General features: G+C 39.8%; 1 protein-coding gene across 1 annotated transcript in view; it reads left to right on the forward strand.

The window, feature by feature from the left end:
• The window catches only part of Pclo (piccolo presynaptic cytomatrix protein), a 328,272-nt gene that overhangs the window by 135,023 nt on the left and 174,109 nt on the right, over window positions 1-19,140 (forward strand). Inside the window, exons 5-6 of the mRNA XM_029477261.1 lie at window positions 4,949-9,989; window positions 10,346-12,363. Coding sequence (XP_029333121.1) covers window positions 4,949-9,989; window positions 10,346-12,363 — 7,059 coding nt within the window. The remainder of the gene's footprint in view (window positions 1-4,948; window positions 9,990-10,345; window positions 12,364-19,140) is intronic.

Raw genomic sequence — 19,140 nt, forward strand, 5'->3', positions numbered from 1 at the left:
CTACTAATACTACTAATACTACTATTATTCATTGTAATCCAGAATGAGACTATAAATCAGTATTTCTCTTTACCTAAAAGTAATGTATTTACCTAAAAGCTATTTGGCTTTATAAGATGCAAGGAGTTTTATTGCTGTTTGTCTTGCTTTGCTTTTCCTTTTCAGAGACTTCTAAGCTGTGGACAGCACAAAATTATTGGTTAAAAAGAAAGAGGTGTGGTCAAAACCCAGAATGGAAGTAATTTTTTACCTTCATAGTGAATTCTAGTTTTACTCGTGATTTAATGCTTACACTGAATATGGGAGGATTACTTAGAATCTGCATATAGTTTACAATAATACATACCTTTCCTTTAGTGAGAAGTTTCAAAAACACTGTCCTAAGTATATTTGAATAAGAAATTCTTCCAGTTTTAAAGGAATTCTAATCAATATTACTTAAAATCTAATTATATCACCTTCCCACTTTCTCCTTTCACCCTCCTATGTTTGCTCCCTCTAATCCTTCTAAGACCTCCTTAAAAACCTTTTCCTTCTCAAACTGATGGTCTCCTTTTGTTTGATTTTTATTGCTATCTGTGTGTTTGTGTGAGTGAGTGAGTAAGAAAACAAGCTGCTTAGAAATCTACAAAGTATCTTATATCTAATTAAATAATGTTAATTCAGAGAACACATCAATGATTCATAGAAAACTTGCTTGTATATGTTTGAAAATTCAAGTAGAAACTACAGTTACAACCTTGAATTCCATTGTGGGGTTTGCATCTTTCTGTGCTTGGACACACATATCTACTCCCTTCTTTCTCTCTCTCTCTCTCTCTCTCTCTCTCTCTCTCTCTCTCTCTCTCTCTCTCTCTCTCTCTTTCTTTTGCCAGTCTCCAAATTATTTTTTGAGTATCCCTTTTTTTCTATCCAGAGGAGTCATATGAAAACCGTTAAATTCACATGTGTATATGTGTCTCTATTTTTGAGTCTTAGAACTATGTTTTCATGTACCAAAGGATATAGCTCTTCAAACCTCACTGTAAATTCAAGCTCAACGTGTTTGGCTATTAATCTTTTTCTATAGAACCCATCCCTACTTTTGGCTTTCTGTATTAACAGCAGCAACATTTACCTGCCTTTTTCTTTCCATACACTAAGCTGAAGCAAGTGGGGTTCCTTTTTCTCTCTACCTCTGTCCTCCATACCACATTGATCATAATAAGGACATCCCTCTGTGTACTGCTTCCTTGGGTTCCTGGATTTGCTGTTTTCACAATGGTTATAGTTACAGATTTCATGAAGTTCTTCTGAAACTGTCAGATATTTTTTCCTTAGCCCATTTCAGACCTTTCTTAATTTTCATGGTTCTACCTTGGTAGGATCCATGACAAATGCTTGTGGCGATATAGAAGTACCAGTTCCCTAGTGAGATCCTTGTGAGTTCTTGTGTGTGTGTGTGTGTGTGTGTGTGTGTGTGTGTGTGTGTGAGAGAGAGAGAGAGAGAGAGAGAGAGAGAGAGAGAGAGAGAGATGCCTGCCATTTACCTACTATAGAAAAAGGTGGTTTAGCCATATTTCTTCTTTACCAAGAAATAAGTTTAAATTAACCATGAACAAAGGAAGTGATTGCTCTGCATTATTTTTCTTTCTTACGATAGATCTTCCATTTTTCCATTAGGATTTTATAGACCACAGGAACAATTAATAAGAACTTGAAGACTATCAATAGTATCAGTCTATTTCCAAAATAAGAATAAAACTTTCTGTCTTATATTTAAGTGATAACATATAAACTGTAATGTTTTGTTTTCCTGTCTTGGTCTTCAAATACTGACAGGCTATCTACACTCAACAGTGGGTAGTCTTGCCTAAATAGCTTAGCTATTTTGGATTTCCCCATTACACTAACTGGCTTCAATATAACTTTTCTCTACAAGCGAGAAATCAAAACCACAAACACATCCATGTGATTCTTTTGTATGGATTATTTTCTCCCCTCTGAAGCTCTTCTGCTTTTTCCTTGTGTGCCTGTGCAGTCCCTTCACTGAGGGCCCATCACAGAAGTCCCACCTGAGGTGCTCTCCTTCTGATGGCCTCCTCCCACTGCATGACTGACAGTCAGCATCTCCTGCTGTAGAACTCCCTGTATTGATTCATTTCTATACCACTTTAAAATCGAAGCACAGCTCCTCAGTTACGTCTCACTACATTCTAGGCACATCAAAGATATCTTTTCCCTCTATCTAACCTACACAACTATTAATAATATACATATTGTAATAGCTGATTTAAAAATAGGGGAGTCAGATTTTATACCCCCAAATAAAAGAGGCAAAGTGCAGAATAAGGATGTTAGTACTGTCCTGAAAATAAAGCCACCAGTCACACACAAACCAATAATGATATTCTTCCTGGGACACTTCTGAGGCATGGTTTCTCCTTATTCATTTCTCTGTAACTTTTGGCACAAACTTTTGGGTAACTTTCACAGTGTGTATATTTTTACTATCTTATATTAGTTTATCAATTTGTCAGTATTAATAGTGTGTTGTTGGATTAGTAATTTATTGACTCTTAGTCCCTTGTATTTTGAATAATTATTTAAGTGTATAAATTAGGTAAACTCAAGTAACTAAAATTGTATGCATGGAAAACATGCCATATAATATAGACCAGTGTGGCAGAATGTAATAATTATTAAAAACTGAAAATGCTCTTTTTGGGGAAATGAAAAATAACATTGCTGTTTTAAAACTCTGCCTACAGTGTCATTATTCTCTCTACCTGACTTCATCAGAGATTCAAAATTTGTAAATGAAAGGAGCCTAACTCAAATTTTATTCTTATTTTAGAATTTTGGAGGTTGTTTTAAATGGTGTTAAATGTAAAAAGTAAAACAGGTAATAAAAATGTCAATTTTCTGATAATTCAAATAAAAAATGAATAACTTTTTAAAATCAGTAATAGTTTTGCATCTGTATGTATGCCATATATGTTATATAAAAGTATGTTTGTTACATTTATACCTTTAAATATTACCTGGATAGATCCTTAAATAAGTACACTCTTATATATTTTTGAAGCATCTGAGAAAAATTTCCAATCTTTAAGTCTGGTGCAATGAGAAATTGGTAAGAAAATGGTCCACATTATATTGCCTTTACATGAATCCTTTGACCATATCCTAGTTTGTCTTCAAATGGCCATTTTGAAGATCAATAATTAGAGGGGAAAAAAAAGATCCAGCTTAAGGACTGTAATTTACATCTAATTTTCCCTTGTTAATAAGTGTTATTAATAAAGCAGTGTTAAGGACCAATTAACTACAAGAAAGGTAAATGGATGCCAAATTCTGATACATAGAAATCCTTTTTAAAATGATTAGTAGTAGTAATAATGATTAGTTTGTAGGTGTCTTAGTGAAGCACAGGACCTGATTAACGAGTGATCTGATGTTTCCCAACTAAACTATGTAATTAATTAGGTCACATTACTTTGTGACGGGATACATATCTAAGTCTAGTTAGTGGGAGAGAAATTAACGTTATGAAGATTTTTAGTGTATCCTGCTGAATGAGCATGACTCTCTTTGAATATGCCAGGGAGAGGTTTCAGCAACTGATTGCTTGTCAGCCCCCTAACATATTGTCAGACCACAATCCTGTAGAATGAACATCTATATCCTTGCTGCCCTTGGATACAAAATAGAGACATCATCAAAACACCAGAACCACAGAAATGTAGTGGCTGAAACCTGTGAAGCCCGTGAGAAAGAGACAGGCCCTGAAGGGATGCTTAGGTAGAGTACAGCACAGAGGAAAGAGAGAAGCATGGCTGTGGAGGAAAGCCTCACACAGGAAAGGGCAGGCAAAGTATGCTAATATTTTTGTGTTAGTACTTCATGATTCCTTTTTGATTTTTTTTGTTACATTCTCTGTATCCTATCATAATCTTATTTTTATAAAAATGCCAGGGTAGACTGCAAAGGACATATTATAAAACTATGGTGCCTCTTTTTATTATGTTCAGTAATTGCTCCAAACAATAATATTTACTTTACCTTCACCTGTGTGAAATCTTATTACATTGTTGCTTTACCATATATGTAGACACTAAAAAGCACAAAAATAGTGTTATCAAAATTAAATCATGAAAGATCATATTTTGACTGATTTTTCTCCGGTATCCTGATGTTTACTGTGAGTGATGAGGAGATGACATTAATTACATTACAGATATTATATTGTGCTGTTGAAAACTGCTCAGTGTTGTTCTACAGAATGTGTCCATTCAAGAACACCATTTATTGCTCAACTTATATAAAAGATATGACCATCTTCACCTGTAACACGAACCCTGAGGTAGGGAATGAGGACATGACATGGGCTTAGGGGTCATCTAGCCTAGCCAAGACAAAAAACAAACAAACAAGCAAGCAAAAACCCCAGCAAGCTCCAGGTCCAGTGAATGGCCATGTATCAAGGTAACTAGGGAATGAATGATGAACAGAACATCCACTGGTCTCCTTTGGCCTCTCAGAACATACACACACATTCAGGAGACAAGGAGAGACGGAGAGAGAGACAGACAGAGGCAAAGAGAGACTAGACTGACCTTTTCATTTCCTTTTCAAAACTTGACCTCCATCTCAAAGTAAATGCACTGGTACAGATCATATATTTGGAAGAAAGTAGAATTAAAATTTAAAGAGGGCATGATAGAATTAGTGGGGAAAAACAAGGCATATTGACAATTAATGTGTAATTTAAATTTACATGAAATGAAAAGTAACTTGTTAGTGAACATCAACTGTTCTCATACAAACATTTTCAAAAGTATCATCATATACTTGAATTTTCCTATAGTTGCTCCTCAGTTATTAGTGGTTCCTTAATAATAATGGAGATAAACATATGGCTAGTTTGACTCTAACACATTTGTCTCTGTCTTTCCCACTCTGCTAGGAAAAGGAAGAGGACAAATCAGACACGTCCACTTCTCAGCAACCCAAGAGCCCACAAGGCCTGAGTGACACAGGGTATTCTTCTGACGGAATATCCGGTTCTCTTGGGGAAATCCCAAGTCTTATACCCAGTGATGAGAAAGATTTGCTAAAAGGACTCAAAAAAGACTCTTTCTCACAAGAAAGCAGCCCTTCCAGCCCCTCAGACTTAGCAAAGTTGGAAAGTACAGTACTGTCCATTTTGGAAGCTCAGGCAAGTACACTTGTAGGTGAAAAGGCAGAAAAGAAAACACAGCCCCAGAAGGTTTCTCCTGAACAGCCTCAGGACCAGCAGAAAACCCAGACTCCATCTGAAGCACAGGATATTTCTATTTCAGAAGAAGAGATCAAAGAGAGTCAAGAAAAGAAAGTGAGTTCAAAAAAGGAGAGTGCACAAGGTTTTCCTCCCAGGAAGGAGCACAAAGAGAAGCCTGAGCTGGTCGATGACCTAAGTCCGCGAAGAGCATCCTATGATTCGGTTGAAGACAGCAGCGAAAGTGAAAACTCCCCTGTTGCACGCAGGAAGCGGAGAACTAGCGTTGGCTCCTCAAGCAGCGAGGAGTATAAGCAGGAAGACAGTCAAGGCTCGGGGGAAGAGGAGGACTTCATTCGAAAACAGATTATAGAAATGAGCGCTGATGAGGATGCTTCAGGCTCTGAGGATGAAGAGTTCATCAGGAGTCAGCTCAAAGAGATTGGTGGTGTTACTGAGAGCCAGAAGAGGGAGGAAACAAAGGGGAAAGGAAAAAGCCCAGCAGGGAAACACAGACGACTGACTCGAAAGAGTAGTACCAGCTTCGACGATGATGCTGGGAGACGCCATTCCTGGCATGATGAGGAGGAGGATGAAACTTTTGATGAAAGTCCTGAACTCAAATTCCGAGAAACTAAAAGCCAGGAGAGTGAAGAACTAGTTGTTGCTGGTGGAGGAGGGTTACGTCGATTTAAGACTATAGAACTCAACAGTACAGTAACAGATAAGTACTCTGCAGAGTCCTCTCAGAAAAAGACAACTTTGTATTTTGATGAAGAGCCAGAATTAGAAATGGAAAGTCTGACGGACTCACCCGAGGACAGGTCTAGAGGAGAGGGATCCTCGAGTCTCCATGCATCCAGCTTCACTCCTGGCACATCCCCTACCTCAGTATCATCACTTGATGAAGACAGTGACAGTAGCCCAAGTCACAAAAAGGGAGAAAGCAAGCAGCAGCGCAAAGCTCGGCACAGGTCACACGGCCCTCTTTTACCTACCATTGAAGATTCTTCCGAGGAGGAAGAACTAAGAGAGGAAGAAGAATTATTAAAAGAGCAAGAGAAGCAGAGAGAACTGGAGCAGCAGCAGAGGAAGAGTTCTAGTAAGAAATCGAAGAAAGACAAAGATGAACTTCGAGCTCAGAGGAGGAGAGAAAGACCAAAGACACCACCCAGTAATCTGTCTCCCATCGAGGATGCATCTCCCACAGAAGAATTGCGCCAGGCGGCAGAAATGGAGGAGCTTCATAGGTCCTCTTGTTCTGAGTACTCACCTAGCATAGAATCAGACCCAGAAGGATTTGAAATAAGCCCCGAGAAAATAATAGAAGTTCAAAAAGTTTATAAATTGCCCACAGCTGTGTCTTTATACTCACCAACAGATGAGCAATCTGTTATGCAGAAAGAAGGTGCTCAGAAGGCTTTAAAAAGTGCTGAGGAAATGTATGAAGAAATGATGCACAAACCCCACAAATATAAAGCTTTTCCAGCTGCAAATGAACGAGACGAAGTGTTTGAAAAAGAGCCATTGTATGGTGGTATGTTAATAGAGGACTACATTTATGAATCTTTAGTAGAGGACACATACAATGGGTCAGTAGATGGCAGCCTGCTCACCAGGCAAGATGAACAAAATGGATTTATGCAGCAGAGAGGAAGAGAGCAAAAAATAAGACTACAGGAGCAGATTTATGATGATCCTATGCAGAAAATTACAGACCTCCAGAAAGAGTTTTATGAATTAGAAAGCTTACATTCTATTGTGCCTCAAGAAGACATTGTTTCAAGCTCTTATATCATTCCAGAAAGCCATGAGATAGTGGATCTGGGTAGCATGGTAACTTCTACCAGTGAAGAAAAGAAATTGTTAGATGCAGATGCTGCTTACGAAGAACTCATGAAGCGGCAACAAATGCAAGTAACAGATGGATCCAGCCTCATACAGACTACCATGGGGGATGACATAGCCGAGTCCACTCTGGACTTTGACAGGGTACAAGATGCATCTTTGACATCAAGTATCCTTTCTGGAGCATCTCTTACAGACTCAACCAGCAGTGCAACTCTCTCTATCCCAGATGTTAAGATAACCCAACATTTTTCAACAGAAGAATTTGAGGATGAATATGTAACTGATTATACAAGAGAAATTCAAGAGATAATTGCCCATGAATCTCTGATATTGACCTACTCTGAACCTTCAGAAAGTGCTACGTCTGTCCCACCTTCTGACACACCTTCTCTCACATCATCTATTTCTTCAGTTTGTACCACAGATAGCTCCTCACCTGTCACTACCCTCGATAGCCTAACAACTGTTTATACGGAGCCAGCAGATGTAATAACTAAATTTAAAGATTCTGAGGAAATTTCTTCAACATATTTTCCAGGCAGCATTATCGACTATCCAGAAGATATAGGTGCATCTTTAGATAGAACCATCACACCAGAAAGTAGAACTAATGCTGATCAGGTTATGATTCCTTTTTCTGGTATAGCACCATCTATCACAGAATCTGTACCAACTAAACCTGAGAGGCCACAAGCTGACACCATTTCCACTGACTTACCTATATCTGAAAAAGATTTGATAAAAGGCAAGAAAGAAACTGGGGATGGAATTATTCTGGAAGTTTTGGATGCTTACAAAGATAAAAGGGAAGAGTCTGAGGCTGAACTAACAAAAATTAGCTTACCTGAGACTGGGTTGGCCCCAACACCTTCTTCTCAAACTAAGGAGCAACCTGGATCCCCATATTCTGTATCTGGAGAGATCTCGGGTCAGGAAAAGCCCACATACAGGTCGCCGTCTGGCAGTCTTCCTGTTTCTACCCATCCATCCAAATCTCACCCATTTTTCCGAAGTTCTTCTTTGGACATATCAGCCCAGCCACCTCCTCCTCCTCCACCCCCTCCTCCTCCCCCGCCCCCACCGTTGCCTCCAGCAACTTCTCCTAAGCCACCCACTTATCCTAAAAGAAAGTTGGCAGCTGCAGCTCCAGTGGCTCCAACTGCTATTGTTACAACCCATGTTGATGCTATCCCTACTGTAGAGGCCACAGCTGCCCGCAGGAGCAATGGGTTACCTGCAACTAAAATATGTGCTGCTGCCCCTCCTCCTGTCCCTCCTAAGCCTTCTTCAATTCCAACTGGACTTGTATTTACACATAGACCAGAGGCAAGCAAACCTCCAATTGCCCCCAAGCCAGCAGTTCCTCAGATTCCAGTGACTACACAGAAAACAACAGATACGTGCCCCAAACCAACAGGTCTACCTTTAACATCAAATATGTCCTTAAATTTAGTGACTTCAGCAGACTACAAACTGCCGTCCCCTACCTCTCCACTTTCCCCACACTCTAATAAATCCTCGCCGAGATATTCTAAGTCTCTCATGGAGACTTATGTGGTCATTACGTTGCCCTCTGAACCTGGGACTCCAACAGATTCTTCTGCTGCTCAAGCCATTACAAGTTGGCCCTTGGGATCACCCCCAAAAGATCTGGTTTCCCTTGAAACGGTATTTTCTGTAGTTCCTCCCATGACATCTACAGAAATTCCAAGTGCTTCACAGCCAACCCTATATACATCTGGAGCTTTGGGGGCATTTTCTGTTACCCCTGCTGTAACAGCCTCTCTGTTTCAAACAGTACCGACTTCACTTATGCAGTTTCTTCCAGCAGAAGCTTCAAAACCTGAAGTTTCTGCAGTGAGAAGTACAGTCCCAAGTGTTGCTCCCAGAAGTGTTTCCATACCAATTCCTCCAGAGCCTCTTGCTCTAGACAGGCATCAGTATAAGGAAAATGGAAAGTTGCCACTTATTGGAGATGCCATCGATTTGCGTACAATACCAAAATCAGAAGTTAAAGTAACGGAAAAATGTATGGATCTTTCTGCTTCTGCAATGGATGTGAAAAGGCAGACCACAGTAAATGAAGTTTACAGGCGACAAATTAGTGCTGTCCAACCTTCTATCATGAACCTCAGTGCAGCTTCCTCCTTAGGAACTCCAGTCACCATGGACCCTAAGACAGTGGCTGTTGTCACGTGCACAGACACTACAGTTTACACAACAGGCACAGAAAGCCAAGTGGGTATAGAACATGCAGTAACATCACCACTGCAGCTTACTACATCAAAACATGCTGAGTTACAATACAGAAAACCTAGTAGCCAGGCTTTTCCCATGATTCGGGATGAAGCACCAATAAACTTATCCTTAGGGCCTTCCACTCAGGCAGTAACATTGGCTGTCACAAAGCCTGTCACTGTACCTCCTGTTGGTGTTACAAATGGATGGACTGACAGCACCATGTCTCAGGGGATCACTGATGGAGAAGTGGTAGATCTCAGCACATCAAAGTCTCATAGGACTGTTGTGACAATGGACGAATCTACTTCAAATGTCGTGACTAAAATCATAGAAGATGATGAAAAGCCAGTTGATTTGACTGCAGGAAGACGAGCTGTGTGCTGTGACATGGTTTACAAGTTGCCTTTCGGACGGAGCTGCACAGCACAGCAGCCTGCAACCACCCTTCCTGAAGACCGTTTTGGTTATAGGGATGACCACTATCAATATGACAGATCAGGGCCGTATGGTTACAGAGGGATTGGTGGAATGAAGCCTTCCATGTCAGACACTAATTTAGCAGAAGCTGGACATTTTTTCTATAAAAGCAAGAATGCTTTTGACTATTCTGGAGGAACTGAGTCAGCAGTAGATCTAACTTCAGGGAGAGTGTCTACAGGTCAGTATGATGTAGCCATAGACCCTGCCTTGAACTGTCAGTATGGTGTGATGCATCTCGTTTCAGGATGAACAGTATCCCTGCTCCAGTTTTTGTTTACATTTTTGCTTTCTTTGTATGGTTTGGCCATATATTTTACAGTACATCTGCATTTTTGTTTCTCCGTGGTTCTTGCTGTTGTCGTTGCCTGCATGTGCCTGCATGTTCAACATCGCTTTTCTTCCGCATCTAATTAGGTTAACCTGTGGATTTGCATGCAGTCCCATTCATTGCGCTCATCAGGATAAAGGGGCTTTCACACCCAAACAGCACCATTCATTCTGAGAACTGGACTATAACTCTACCCTGTATTTCAGGTGAGGTAATGGATTATTCAAGCAAGACTACAGGCCCATACCCAGAAACACGCCAAGTCATTTCGGGAGTTGGGATTAGTACCCCGCAGTATTCCACAGCAAGAATGACTCCACCTCCTGGACCACAGTATGGTGTGGGAAGTGTTTTAAGGTCATCTAATGGTGTTGTCTATTCTTCAGTAGCAACTCCAATCCCCTCCACATTTGCTATCACCACTCAACCTGGCTCCATTTTCAGCACCACGGTCAGGGATTTATCGGGCATTCATACAACAGATGCAATAACTTCATTATCAGCCCTGCATCAAAGCCAGCCAATGCCTAGATCGTATTTCATAACAACAGGTGCATCAGAAACAGACATCTCAGTAACCAGTGTTGACATCAATGCCAGCCTGCAAACTATTACTATGGAAACTCTTCCTGCTGAGACAATGGATGTTGTTCCTACCTTAACCACCGCCTCTGAGGTGTTTTCTGAGGTGGTTGGAGAGGAAAGCACTCTTTTGATTGTCCCTGATGAAGACAAACAACAACAGCAACTTGACTTGGAGCGAGAGCTCCTGGAACTGGAGAAAATTAAGCAACAACGTTTTGCTGAGGAACTGGAGTGGGAACGTCAGGAGATTCAAAGGTTCCGAGAACAAGAAAAGATCATGGTTCAAAAGAAGCTAGAAGAGCTGCAGTCTATGAAGCAGCACCTTCTCTACCAACAAGAGGAAGAGCGGCAGGCCCAGTTCATGATGAGACAGGAGACACTAGCTCAACAACAGTTACAGCTTGAGCAGATCCAACAGCTGCAACAACAGCTCCATCAGCAGCTTGAGGAACAAAAACTTCGCCAGATCTACCAGTATAACTACGAACCCTCTGGGACTGCTTCTCCACAAACCACCACTGAACAGGCAATTTTGGAGGGTCAGTATGTTGCTACAGAGGGCAGTCAGTTTTGGGCCACTGAAGATGCCACCACAACAGCGTCTACTGTGGTAGCCATTGAAATACCACAGAGCCAAGGATGGTACACGGTTCAGTCTGATGGTGTGACTCAGTACATTGCTCCACCTGGCATCTTGAGCACTGTTTCAGAGATACCTCTGACAGATGTTGTTGTAAAAGAGGAGAAACAACCCAAAAAGAGAAGTTCTGGAGCTAAAGTTCGGGGACAGTATGACGAGATGGGGGAAAGCATGGCAGATGATCCACGGAATTTAAAAAAGATAGTGGACAGTGGTGTGCAAACTGACGATGAAGAAACTGCTGATCGGACTTATGCAAGTAGGAGAAGAAGAACTAAAAAGAGCGTTGATACCAGTGTCCAAACTGATGATGAAGATCAGGATGAGTGGGATATGCCTTCTAGGTCCAGGAGAAAAGCGCGAACAGGGAAATACGGAGATAGCACGGCAGAGGGTGACAAGACCAAACCCCCTTCCAAAGTCTCCAGTGTAGCAGTTCAAACAGTCGCAGAGATATCTGTGCAAACTGAGCCATTGGGAACCATAAGAACACCTTCCATACGAGCACGGGTGGATGCCAAGGTAGAAATAATTAAACACATTTCAGCGCCTGAAAAGACTTACAAAGGGGGCAGTTTAGGATGCCAAACAGAAACAGATTCAGACACACAGAGCCCTCCATATATGGGTGCCACATCTCCACCCAAAGACAAGAAACGCCCAACACCTTTAGAGATTGGTTACTCTTCTTCTCACCTTCGGGCAGACCCCACAGTCCAGCTGGCTCCTTCCCCACCCAAATCTCCAAAAGTCCTTTACTCACCCATCTCACCACTTTCCCCAGGCAACGCCTTAGAACCAGCCTTTGTACCTTATGAAAAGCCCCTCCCTGATGACATAAGTCCACAGAAAGTACTCCATCCAGATATGGCTAAAGTTCCCCCGGCAAGCCCTAAGACAGCCAAGATGATGCAGCGTTCAATGTCTGACCCCAAGCCTCTGAGTCCAACAGCAGACGAAAGTTCCAGGGCTCCTTTTCAGTATTCCGAGGGCTTCACGGTAAGAGGGATTCTATTCAGTTAGAAGACAATGGATGAGTTGATGTTAATCATGTGTTTGCAGATTTAGAAGGTAACAAAACTAGCATGAGATACTAAAACGGAGGGAAGACTGTGTCATTAAAATGTATCAGGGGATGCGGGGGAGTGATGGGAAGAAGAAAGACTTCATTCACATAAAAGCTGTATGTAAGACAATCTGAGGACAAAGTTTGTTGTTTTATGAAGTTTGAGACAAAAGTTCTACTTTAATATCAAAATGTCTGAATTATAGACTGCTTGCAGTGTATTTTACTAACATTCCTTTTACCCACGTGATGGGATAAACATTGAATATAAACAAATAAAGCTAGGGATGAAGGATGATCATGCATTTAGATCAGGGGCACTAAATCTCATTATTGGCGTGTGGACAGTCTCTTTTTCTAGCCAGGATATTTACTGTAAAAGCTTAACGTAAATTCATTGACCAAGATGGGGCATATGGACATACAATGCATTAGATCCAGTCACCTATGCTTATTTTATTTGTGACCATTTTCTTGAACTAGACTCAAATGAGCCTCGCTGCTAGGGTTTGTAGAAGTATAACTAAATCTTGTTTTAATAGCAGGGGTTATTTTATGGAGCATACTTTTGCTTCAACGGAAGAAATAGATATATGTTAGGCATGTAAAGATTCTGTAAATGTGAATGAAAAAGGTTACTCATAACAGCAGGTAGATTGTAATTATTAAAATCAATTAGTTCAAGTATGAGTTCAGTTTGGAAAAAATTCTTTTCAAATCAAAGTTTTCCCTACTGCAATAGTTTTTTATTTGAAGCTTCTAAATTCAAGCTGCTATTTCCACTGATCTCTATTTTAAACAGTGGCCATAGTCTATAATAATAATATAATAAATATAATATAATATAATGTAATATAATATAGTCTGTTTGTAGTTATATAGCTATGATGTTTAAAATCATATTTGTTAAAATTTCACATCTAAATTTTCCAGATTTGTGGTAGATTTTTATCATCTTCTATATTTCCTTCTTTCTTTTTTCTGAACTAATTTGTTTATTTATTCACTTTACAGCCTGGTTGAAGCCCTCTCCCTCCTTCCCTCCCAGTCTCACCCTTATTCCCCCTCCCACAATTTTCCCCTCCCCTTCTTCTCAGAGAAAGGGAGGCCTACCATGGGTACACACCCACCTGGTATATCAAGTCAGAGCAGGACTAAGCACATCTCTCCCACTGAGGCCAGATGAGGCAGCATAGTGATGGGAAAGGGATCCAAAGGCCCACAACACAGTCAGAGAGAGCTTCTACTCCAATTGTTAGAAACCCTCATGAAAAACAAGCTGCACATCTGCTACATATGTGTAAGAGGCCTAGTTTTAGCCTAGGCATGCTCTTTGGTTGGTGGTTCAGCCAACGTGAGCCCCCATGGGCCAAGGTTAGATTACACTGTAGGTTTTCTTGTACTATCCTTGACTACTCCAGCTCTCTCATTCCTTCCCCCCACTCTTCCACAAATATCCCCCAGCTCCACCCCTTATTTGGCTGTGGTTTTCTGCATTTGTTTCTATCAGCTGATGGTTGTATGAAACCTCTCAGAAGATAGTTATGCTAGGCTCCTGTTTGCTGTCTGCTCTTAATTCATAGTGTCAGGGGTTGGCTCTCTTCCATGGAATGGATCTCAAACTGGGCCAGTCATTGGTTGGCCTTCACTTTAATCTCTTTCCCAACTTTATCCTTATGCTTCTTGTAAGCATAACACATGTTGGGTCAAAGGTTTTGTGGGTGTATTTATGGCCTTATCCCTTCACTGGGAGTCCTACCTGGCTACAGGAAGTGGCCACTTTACACTTCTTAACCCACCCCCACTTCTAAGAGTCTCAGATATAGTAACCCTCATAGACTCCCCGTAGCCTCCCCATCACACCTCTCTGTCACATCCTAGACATGTCCCCTCTAACGATTTAGATTCAGTCACCTGGCATTCCTTTCCCAGCTCTCCCTACACCCGATAACCCCATTCCGCTCCCCATCACTTCTCCCACCCAGTTTTCTTCCTTTTTCCACCCCTGGTAACTATTTTATGTCCCCTTCTGAGTTAGATTTAAGCATCCCCCCTTGAGCACTCCTTGTTACTTAGCTTATTTGAGTTGGTGGGGTGTATCATGGGTATCTTGTACTTTATGGCTAATATCCACTTACCAATGAGCATATAGCATGTATGTCCTTTGGGAGTAGGTTACCTCACTCAAGATGATATTCTCTAGTTCCATACATTTGCCTGAAAATTTAGTGATGTCCTTATTTTTAATAGCTGAGTAGTATTCCATTGTGTAAATGAATCACATTTTCATTATCCATATCTGTTGAGGGACATGTAGGTTGTTTCCAGTTTCTGGCTATTATGACTGAGGCTGCTGTGAACACAGTTGTAGAAGTGTCCTTGTCGTATAGTGGGGCATCTTTCAGCTATATGCCCAGGAGTGGTATAGCTGGGTCTTGAGGTAGAACTATACATTTTTTTCTTTTCTTTTCTTTTCTTTTCTTTTCTTTTCTTTTCTTTTCTTTTCTTTTCTTTTTTTTGAGAACTAACAAGATTGATTTCCAGAGTGGTTGTACTAGTTTGCACTCCCAGCAGTGGAGGAATGTTCCCCGTATCCCACATCTTTGCCAGTATGTGCTGCCATTTGAGGCTTTTGGTCTTAGCCATTCCAACAGGTGTAAATGGAATCTCAGAGCTATTTTGATTTGCATTTCCCTAATGACTAAGGGCGTTGAACATTTCTTTAAATGATTCTCAGCCATTAGAGATCCATCTGCTGAGAATTCTCTGTTTATCTCCGTACCCCATCTTTAATTAGGTTATTTGGTTTCTCAGTGTTTAATTTCTTGAGTTCTTTGTCTATTTTGTATATCAGATGTAGGGTTGGAGAAGATATTTTCTTATTCTGTAGGCTGCCATTTTGTGCCATTGATGTTGTCCTTTGCTTTACAGAAGCTTTTCACTTTAATGAGGACCCATTTATTATTATTTTTTGCACTAATGCCTGAGCTGCATCGACATTCATAAAGGAAATTGGTCTGAAATTTTGTTTCTTTTTGAGTCTTTGCGTGGTTTATTTATCAGGTGACTCTGACCTCATAGAATGACTTTAAAAATGTTCCTTCTATATCTATTTTGTGAAATAGTTTGAGGAGGATTGGTATTAGCGCTTCCTTGAAAGTCTGGTAGAATTCTCAGTTAAAATGGCTGTCCTGGAGCTTTTTTGGTTGGGAGACTTTTTAATGACTGCTTCTGTCTCCTCAGGAGTTATAGGACCCTTTAAGTTGTTTGCCTGATCTTGGTTTAACTTTGGTAAGTTATCAAGAAAACTATCTATTTCTTCAAAATTTTCCAGTTTTGTGGAGTATAGGCTTTTGAAATAAGTCTTAATGATTCTTTAAATGTCCTTGTAGTGTGTTATTACATCTCCTATTTCATTTCTGATTTTGTTAATTAGGATGCTTTCCCTGTGCCCTCTAGTGAGTCTGGCTAAGGGTTTATCTATCTTGTTAATTTTCTCAAGGAACTAGCTCTTGTTCTCCTTGAGTCTTGTATTGTTTTCTTTGTTTCTAATTGATTGATTTCAGCCCTTATTTTGATTATTTCCCTCATTCTACTCCTCTTTTGTGTCTTTGCTTTGACCCTAAACTATGGTCAATATGATGCTCCATTAGAGAACTCTTATTAATTTCTCCTTTGCAAACAGTTGTCAATTGGAGATAGTTTCTTAGTTAGGGATTAGAGCTCATGTTCACTTCCACTCTCAGCATTGTGAGTCCACCTTCTTTAGACTTCTGCAGTCACTATGTCTGTTGTCACAATCTCTGCAAGTTCATATGTGCATTAATCCTGTTGTATCTGAAAGACACCATTTTCTTGGTGTCTTCTATCCCCTGTGGATCTTACAATATTTCAGCCTCTCTTCTACAGAATTCCTTATGTCCTGAGAAGAGACATTTGATAGAGATATTTCATTTAGGACTAAGTTTTCCAAAGTCTCTTACTATTGTCTAGTTTTGTGTGTCTGTATTCATTCCTGTCTATTGAAGGAAGAAGTTTCTCTGATGTACTGAATAAGACACTGATTTATAGATTGAGGAAAATGTTGTAGGAGTCACATTATTGCTATTTATTTTCGTAAGACAGTAGTATTTGGTTTGCCCCTAGGTCCATGGCCTATCTGGTCTTAGGTTGTTGGCATCTGAGCAATGTCAGACATAGGTTCTGTCTCATGGAGTGGACCTTAAATTCAATCAGATAGTTATTCCCACAATATTTTTGCATCTTGCAGTGTATAACACAGGCAGGTCATCATTGTAGACCTCAGTGCTTGTAGCTGGGCTGGTGGTTACCTTTCTCCTCTGAAAGTATGAAAACGACCTTCAATAGTCTAAACGCTTGTCAGGCTCTAGGTGGACACCAGGTTGACTTCTCTATGGTTGATGAGATATATAAGTATTGTCTTCATCAAAAGGAACTTCCTATCACTTTGTAGTGAGTACACAATAGACTTGGCAATAGCCTAAATAGTTTAGGGGTTTCAGTGGAAGCTCCTTTGGCTAACATTCCAATTAAATGAAACCCATTTCATGTACTGGAAGTTTAGGTTAGTGGCAAAGGTTGTCTAATTGCAGCCTTGTCTCTCCCTTCATTTGATGCCTCCATTTAGAGTTTATGTTTATATTTTAAGAAGCTTCTATTGTAGGTAGATTTCAATTGGACCTCTCAAAAATGGTCCCCAGTGTTAGTTTCCCTTGACCATATTCCCTCCCTGTCTTAGTTACTCTTCTATTGGTATGAAGAGACATCATAGTGAAGGCCATCTTTATAAAAGAAAATATTTAATTAGAGGAATGCTTACAGTTTTAGAGGATTAGTCCATGACAGTTATAGCACGAAGCAGATATGCATGGAACTGTAATAGTAGCATAGAGTGTTATATCCTGAGCCAAGTGTATCAAGCAGAGAGAGAGACACTGGCCCAGAAAGGTCAAATAAAATGCCACAGCCCAGTGACATACTTCCTCCAACAAGGCCACATCCATTCCAACAAAGCCACACCTTCTAGAACTTCCCAAACAGTTCCATTAATTTGCTTATATTTCTATCTTAAGTCTCACTTCCACCACTAAATTTATAAATGATATGAATAAAATATTATGATCATCTAGTAGAATATACATAATAAAATGAAAAAAGGTCCTTACTAGCTAGTAGAATATATATAATACATATAAAATGATAATCTAGTAGAATATAGCTCAGATTTTATTTATGGGAAAGGATTTTGTTAATTGGATCCACAACATTATATAATGCACAACACAGTAGCTGATCAAAAATGTTTACTGGATTTCTTTGTTATCAAACAATTTCTATTCTTCCCAGATTGGAGGGCTTCACACATTTTTAGCTAACACTAAAACAAAAAGGAAGGTTAAGCCTGAAAAAAAAATACTATTCACTCACTTGTGAAACTTGTGTAACTCAGTATTATATTATTTCATTCTGTTTTATCCTGTTTCATTTTTTTTCTATCACCTGGATGTTTAACATTGGGCTTGTTCAGAGTTTATTTCAATCTAGGGTTTTTTAAAGTTTATTTGTGGGGTATCTATACCATCAGGTCCCGAAGGTGTTTGTAATTAAAAGGAAACAAACCCTGTTCCCTGGGTACTTTCTCTTCTACAATGAGAGTGACTTGCATCACTAACCCAGGTAACTGCAAGGTTAATTCAGCATGTCAAGAGACAAGGTGACATTAGTACTGCAAGGAAGCAGTGTAAATTCTAAGAATTTCCTTCTGGCTAGTTCATTCAAAGATTAATATGTCTTGAAGAATAGCAAATCTTTCATGATTTCTTCATTAAAAAGATGATATGTTTCAGAAAAAAAAAACCTAGACATTGCTCAATAATGCATAACACTTTTTGCTCCAAAAACAAAAAAAAAGAAAAAAAAAGTCTATTGTTGAACCTCTCTCCATGGCCATAGATCTACAAAGTCTTAAACTATTTGGTCCTAATCCCAGTTTTAACAGAATAATCTTTGTTAAAATGATTTCGTGTAGAAATTTAGCCAGGATCCTTTAGAAAAGCAGGTGCAATTCATGAGATGAATATTACAAAAATAGATTTTGCTTCACTGATTGCTGTTTTATACATATTTTTAAAAATTTGTAACCCTTCAGTGTCTATTCTAAGAATAATTTCCATAGCCAAAAATTGAGAAAGTTTGTTTATATCAATTTTTTTGCAGTCTCCAAATAAAGATTAAGAAGTAATGGCTAAATGGGCCTTGAAGAGGAATTTTTAATACACACTTACTTTCCAGTACCTTTTAAGAAAATGCAAGATCTATTGAAACGGATTTTGATGGAATCACATTTTACAGTGATATTATGTAAAAAATTTACTCACATTCTAGAGATGGGAGTGTAGATACTAGAATCATCTTTTTTAGGTCTGATCTTTTGTTGTTTCTTATCTTGTTCACATATTTGCCATGATTAAATCTTATGTTCTGAAATCTGTTACAATTAAAAAAGGCGACTTCCGGCACCCTCCCAGCCGGAGGACAGAGACCTGCCCTGCAGAGAGCGCCATCTTGGCTCCGGGACTCCCCGAACTTAGTCTACAGGTTAGAGTGAGGACCACAGAGGCAGACAGCTTCTGGGACAGGCGGGAGCCACAGAGCCGCTGAGGCAGCACCCTTTTGGGGCCGCAGACATC

This window comes from Mus caroli, chromosome 5, assembly GCF_900094665.2.
Source record: "Mus caroli chromosome 5, CAROLI_EIJ_v1.1, whole genome shotgun sequence".
Taxonomy (NCBI): domain Eukaryota; kingdom Metazoa; phylum Chordata; class Mammalia; order Rodentia; family Muridae; genus Mus; species Mus caroli.